The sequence below is a fragment of the Bison bison genome, unplaced genomic scaffold, assembly GCF_000754665.1.
Source record: "Bison bison bison isolate TAMUID 2011002044 unplaced genomic scaffold, Bison_UMD1.0 scf7180017864147, whole genome shotgun sequence".
In the NCBI taxonomy this organism is placed as follows: Eukaryota; Metazoa; Chordata; class Mammalia; order Artiodactyla; family Bovidae; genus Bison; species Bison bison.
The window spans coordinates 145,276-152,585 of record NW_011494719.1 but is presented as its reverse complement, the minus strand read 5'-3'; the positions used below and the strand labels follow the sequence as shown (position 1 = coordinate 152,585).

The window sequence follows — 7,310 nt, the reverse complement described above, 5'->3', positions numbered from 1 at the left end:
CATCCCTGGTGGCTCAGTGTTAAAGAATTCGCCTGCCAATCCCTGGTCTTGGAAGATTCCACACACCTCGGGACAACTAAGCCAGCACACCCCAACTGCTGAGCCCCTGTCCTAGATTCTGCAAGCTGCAACTACAGAGCCTGAGAGCCCTGACTGAAGCCCCCACCAGGGAGCCCACGCTCCACGCCAGAGAAGCCACGGCAAAGAGAAGCCTGCACACGGCTGTGCCTCCCACTCACTGCAACCACAGAAAGCCTATGTGCAGCACTGAAGACCCAGGACAGCCAGAAACTAAAAATAATGATAACACAGAGCAAATTTTAAGTAACAGGGGAAAGGAAGAAACCAAAAGATACTAGGAATACAGTGACAAACACATGATTAATTTTATTCCACATTTTAAACTTAAAAGACAGAAAATTAAATGCTCAATGTAAAGTAAAATTAAAATATGTTCTGCTTTATACTACATCAAACTAAGAAAAACAAAAGTCAACTGAATCAAACAGAGGTAAAACAGAAAGGCCACAAAATATACCAACTAAAACCGTAAACTGGGAAACTCTGGTTGGGCCAAAAATTTCCTCTCTTCATTTTCTGAATTTAGAAACTGGCATTTTAATGTTTGTGTTAAAGGGCTTATTTATTTTATCTGAGTTCAATTCTGTTATTTTGGTAGTTAAGGATGACTTGTGGCAATGATTAATGAAAAATACATGTTTGTAAAGAATTGACTATCTATTTAAAATGTCTAAATTGAATACAGTGAGGGAGTAAGAAATAAGATGGAAAGAAACAGTGAATTAAGAGCAATGAAAGTTGCTTACGTAAAAGTAGTTGTCACTATGCTTTTCAAGTTGTATTTCAAATAATTTAAAGAAGCAATGAAATACATTAAGTCTACAAACAAGATTTAGTATTAAAGTAAACATAATTTAATTTTTAGTAAGAAATAACAGGCACTTTATGTTGGGACAGACAATGACAGAGGACTCTGGGAGAACAATGGCCATGAAAGGTCACCTAACAGAAACTCTATGGGACAAAATGCCCCAATGAAAGACCTGGGCCAAGGGGGTCACACCCAGCAAAGGCATAAATCCCATAACCCCAGGGAACCTATCATTCTATCTTGAAGGAATCCCAAGTTCTCCCTTTCAGCCAATCAAACTCTGCCCCTTCTCTTTCCCATTATTCGTAAATGAGTCAAATCTCTTGTCCAAGTGACAAACTTTCAAAAATCTATGGCTGCTGTTTTGTCCTACTGTTTCCACTTTCCAGTATTTTCTCTTCTCCACTGATTGTACAAGGTGTTTGCCTCTCTTTTGTTTGTTCTTCCGATAGCATTAGCGGTAAAGAACTACCCGTCAATGCAGGCAGACATAAAGAGACGTGGGTTTGATCCCTGAGTTGGGAAGATCCCCGAGTTGGGAAGATCCCCTGGAGGAAAGCACAGGCAGCCCACTCCAGTATCCTTGCCTGGAGAATCCCACGGACAGAGGATCCTGGCAGGCTACAGCCCATGGGGTCCCAAGACTCAGCATGCATACATACCCGAATTTCACTGAAACCCCTCTAACTCAAAGCATATAATATTAATCATCAATCTCAACAGAAAAAAAATCTCTATTCTTAAAGGCTATGAATGTTCTTACAAGGTTGATCAGTTACTCTTTACTAACATTCAACTAAAGGGTATACATTTTGTCTTAACCAATATACTGTCATTTCATTTGCATAGCTACTTTACATGTACTAAATTTGTATTTTATTGTTCAAGTGTAACTCAAAAGATCAACGGCAAAAAACTGTTCACTAAAGCACAGAAGTTTAAAAAAAAAAATCAGTGAACACTACTATTCAGAAAAATAATATTAGTGGAAAAAAGACCCCAGTACAAATATGTAACGAATGCGTATGTGAAGATGGATCTGCAAATGTAATAAATCAGCACCGTCTGCTGCCCCCACATACAACGTACAAACAAGGAAAACAAAAACTACTATCTGACAACTGAATCTTATTGAACCAGGGGTCCATTGTGTTTAGTTCAATGTACTAACTGGAAACGTTGTCCAAGAGTAGCATGAAGCCATAAAAAGCTGTAAATACCTTTTAAACAAATCTCAGTGATGCAAAAAGAACAATCATCTTTTCAGAACAAGTACCGTAATTTTTTTAATATTACACAGATGAATTCTGCCTTTAATAATGAAGGAGCCCCTAACTACAGGACTATGTTTAAAAGTTAAAAATTTGTGTGCTAAAAAAAAAAAAAGGCCCAAATCACATTACTGCTGAGAAGCTTGTAAAACTAGTCTTAACATGTATTAACAATATTTTGCTCAGAAGAAAAGCAGCACAAGCTAAAATTCTTATTAAACAACTCTACTTGATGTCATAAATTACCAGTGGCATTCTTGATAGGAAACAACTATCACATATATATGGTAGAAGAAATTTACAACTGAAAAAACTATACAATATGAATTTCTTTACAACTGAAAAAACACCTAACCACATGATATGAATCAACTCTTGGCAAATATGTAAGCTATTGAATTCAATGACTGTTTGATGCTTTTAATCTCCAAAACCATGCTACATTAGGGACTTTTTTTTTTTTTTTTAATTCAGTCAATGATGGTTTTTTAAGCAATGATATAGCCTGGAAACGACACCCTGGTTTCACACAAGGATGCAGTAGCTACAAGCACTACCTAAATGAAAGGGTGCTCTGAATATCCATATTATCTACAGCACATCCCTCCTCCTCCTGGTCTCAAGGAAATAAATCAAATTACAGCCACTGAACATTTCTCTTCTATCACATAAAGAAACGGTTTCATAAATACAAGATTTGTTTCACACTTATGAATCATGGTTGTTTGTAAAGTAAAAGATAAAATTAACACTTACTACACTGACAATGTCAGTTTTTCAAATAGCACTTCAATGATTTTTAATACATTCCTAATGTAGTATATTTAACCAATATAGTCAATATCCTGAACCTATTACTTGGGAAAATATTATTTTTATTTTAAAGATAACAGGAATTTTTAAGAATACAAATAACTGGTTTAATCATCAAGATCAAACACTTTCCAAATTTAAAGGGTTTCCTCAATTATTAGAATATTTTTTAAATTTATTACCAGGCAAATCTAAAAACCATATGCAAACACTACATTTACATGAATACTTTTAGAGTCAAAAGCATCCAAAAGAGGATCAGAAATCTACTGGTTATCTCTCAAGATTAAACAGTAAGCATCCTAACTCTGGGCATCTGACAGCACTAAAGGTGATCCTCCATGTGTCTTTCCTATTTTTATAACTTAAAGTTTCTCTAGGATTTCTGGAGATGATGAAATATAATGAAAAATTTATATAAGAAATATAATGGAAAACATTCAACAGTAGCTCTTTAACAACTACAGCAACCAACCTATGTCAGCATAGAAGAACAAAACAGCAGTTATTGTTTGCTATCTTTTGCACTGTTAAAACCAAGGATACAAAATAACCATAATCTATAACTTTCGATGGCCTGAGAAATACTAAAGAGCCATTATCCTGCAAAGCTTTAGTCAAGACAGTTAGTAAAAACCTACAGAGCCAAGTACAAACATCTGGCTAAGAAGCTTATCCTTTTTAGTTTATATCAAAAAGCTGAAGCAGTCTGTGAACAGTTTAAAGTTACAATAGGGTTTCACTAAATAGTTTACAAAAAAAATTCTTTAATGTTTTCTACTCTGCTGTCATTAGAAAATATGTTGGCCTTTTACTGAACCAAATATCCCAAAGGACCAAAGAAATTTTGAAATAATCCAAGATAAATCCACTGCTTTATGGCATAATGCAATCTAAGCAATCCTACAAGGAACTTTATAATCTTAAAATTTCCCACACATATTTCCTTACATATCTTCAAAGTGTATGGATGCATACCATATATATTAACACAGTTTTGCTTTAAAACCAAGATAAATAATTGTAGCAAACAAAACAGGAAAATTTAGAAAATATTTCTATTTGTAGGTTCTTAATAAAAAAGTTAAAAGTTTACAATGAAATTGTAAACAAGTATTAACCAGAACTCAAAAAAATTTAAGTATTTCAATATAGAGTTCTAAGTCTTCTATTAGCAAAAGAAATATTCAGCCAGAGACTTTTCATATGCAAAAAAAAACTTTTCACATCAACAGAAATTTTAAAAAAAGACTGTAAGTAAGAACACCAGTATTACTCAGGGACTAAAAGATAAATTTGCCAGTTCCAGGCCTAATAGAACATCCTTAAGGGTAACTGTACTTCTAGTAATAAGCATTTAAGTATTCAATAATCGTTCTTCTTGAAATCAGACTAAGCTGTGAAACGTTGTGCATATAACCAAACAGTGTCAAAAGTGCTTGACAATAATTAGATATACTGTACTGACACAGGAACAATGCATACATAAAACAAAATTTTAAAAGCTTAAAACATTTAATACAATGACAACAAAAAACAATGTAAACCTATGCAATAACACAACATAATGTATATAATTCAGAGATACACCATTATTAGCAAACAGTTCAAAAGACTTCAGTATTAAAGAGTTGTTAAAATGAAAGATTCTTAGAAGCCAAAGTGTTGAGTCAGAGTAATCTGAAAAATTTACAAATGAATAGCAGGCCACCTAATCCAAACTTTAAGTATTGTTATATCAAAACATTAGGTAGGAAATTTTAAAAAGGTAATGAAAATTACTTAAAAACTGTAGTGCGTAAGTCTTGAGTCATTGCAAAACAGAACACTACCACATAAACCTGAACTAAAAACCTAACTTCTCCATGTGAAGCTGCTTTTCCTTTGTCTAATTTTAGCTTACAGAATAGCTAATTGCTCCAAAGTTTGTTGTAATATTTTCTCTGCTTTATTAAAAAAAAACCTACATATTTTTCCACATATTAATATGATCTCTGAAGTAATCTCTTATTAAGAATTTGATTAGCAGTACAGAAAGTTATCCTCTGAAAGTTACTTTCAGTTACTTCAACTATAGATCTGAAAGAACTGTCATCTGTCCAGTGGAAATATAATGCAAGCCACATAAGTAATTTTAAATTTTCAAGGAACCACTTAAAAAAAAAAACTAAAAACAGGTGAAATTAATTTTAATATTTTATTTAACCAAAAATACCCAAAATATCACCTCAACATGTAATCTACATTTTTAAAACTTGATGAAACATTTTATAATCTTTTTATTCACAATGAATGTTTAAAATGTGCAATTTACAGCACATCTCAACTAAGACAGACTCATTTCAGGTGGTTAACAGTTAAGTGGATAGTGGTTGCTATGCTGGACAGCACAGGCCTAGACCTCTTTCTCTGGTTTTTGAGATATTACACAAGTACAAAATACTAAAAGACTTGAAATGGGAACACACAATAAGAGCTAGGATGGGCACTGGGAAAGGTCAATTCAGCCATTTCCCTTGACTCCAACAGATGTAGGATGACATCACGTCGCAACTTATGAGGCAATCACTATCTGCTAGAAGTCCCAATTTATACCTGTTGTCATAATGTAATTATTAACAGCACCCCCTATGATTCTCAAAAAAGGCATCCCATTCTGGATGATAAATTACAGTTACCCTATCTATATCCACAACATCCTCAAAGATAACTCCACATTCTTTGGAAGAAAATTTAAATTCTAATTCTGATGACTAGAAAAGGAGCTCTAAATCCAAAGGAAAGAATCCTAAATATACTACCCTCATCAAAAAAAAAAAAAAAAAACTGCTGAAAATTCCTTTTATTTTAAATTGCAGACTAAAAAAAAAAGTAAGAATTACCTGTTGAACAAGGCATCTGGAAATTGGGATCATTGCTATCCAAAACAGGCAAACAGAACTGGTTACTTGCAGATCCTAGCATAGGATCCTTATCGCTGAGCATGTTCTTCAGCGAGTCCTCTAAGACATTTTGACTTGTACTAAAATCCTCACAGACTTCATTCTCCAGGTTGGATCCTAGAAATAGGGCATCATCTAAGTGTTCAGTAGGAATTAAATGATTAAATGTATCAACTATATCCATGAAGACTTCTGTGTGTCTTTCAGCCCTATAGAAAGACAAAAAAAATACCATAAGAAATAAAGCTATCAACTGATAATCACCTAAAACCAAATTATTTTAATAGTTTTGAGTCTATGAACACACTTAGGTTATTTCTAAATTGTTTTAAAAAAATCCTCACTGCTTTTAGAATATACATTTGGACATGTAGAACCAATCTTTGGTAAACAATGTTTCTCCATCATGCATGTAGAATTTCATTTTAACAGAGACCCTATTAAAGGTTCACTTAATTAATTTTAGAGAAAAAAACTATGTATATATAGTCCATTAACTTGACACATTTGAAAGAATTACATGGTTTAAATCATAAAAACCATATGTTTTTAACCACACTCTCTTCATAAATTTAAGACTCAGACACTGCGTATTAGTAAAGGTCATATAAAAGAACTAAAATCAAATCATTTAAAGTACTGTCCCATATTTATTAAAACTGTAAACACCCTTGCTTTATTTACAACGCATTTAAATTATTTAAAGAAACACAAAAATTTTTTTGTGGGACAACAAGAAAAAAAATGGAAAGAAACTATTAATTAAACCCAACAAATCAAAACTCAAAAAAAGTACACACACGCAGGCACAGATGTGCACACACACACACTTGGAGGGAGCATCCCTTTTAAGATAAAATAAATATCAAGAAAAGAATGTATCAGATTTATATTTGTCTTAGTGAGCTATGTGGGGCTTATACAGATATCAAGCTAATCCCCTATTCAAACTGTACCTAGACATTGCTCAATAAAGTTCATTTCAAGCTCTAGAGGAACCTTAATTATCAAAAGCTGAATTATTACTGGTTTCAGAGAATAATGAACTAATAATGTATTTTGGGTGACAGGGAAGAGTCAACTAAATAAGATCTGCTGCTGCTGCTAAGTCGCTTCAGTTGTGTCCCACTCTGTGCAACCCCATAAGACGGTAGCCCACCAGGCTCCTCTGTCCCTGGGATTCTCCAGGCAAGAACACTGGAGTGGGTTGCCATTTCCTTCTCCAATGCATCAAAGTGAGAAGTGAAAGTGAAGTCGCTCAGTCGTGTCCAACTCTTAGTGACCCCATGGACTGCAGCCCACCAGGCTCCTCAGTCCATGGGATTTTCCAGGCAAGAGTACTGGAGTGGGGTGCCACTGCCTTCTCTGAAATAAGATCTAGTAATATAATTA

At 34.0% G+C, this 7,310-nt stretch overlaps 1 protein-coding gene across 3 annotated transcripts in view; it reads right to left on the bottom strand.

The window, feature by feature from the left end:
- The window catches only part of PHF3 (PHD finger protein 3), an 83,072-nt gene extending 75,990 nt beyond the window's left edge, over nt 1-7,082 (bottom strand). For 2 of the 3 annotated variants that reach the window (XM_010840807.1, XM_010840805.1), the window contains exon 1: nt 5,859-7,082. In XM_010840807.1, coding sequence (XP_010839109.1) covers nt 5,859-6,153 — 295 coding nt within the window. In that variant the 5' untranslated portion in view covers nt 6,154-7,082. The remainder of the gene's footprint in view (nt 1-5,858) is intronic. The other variant, XM_010840806.1, reaches the window with a different exon arrangement.
- Between the last annotated feature and the right edge of the window lie 228 nt (nt 7,083-7,310).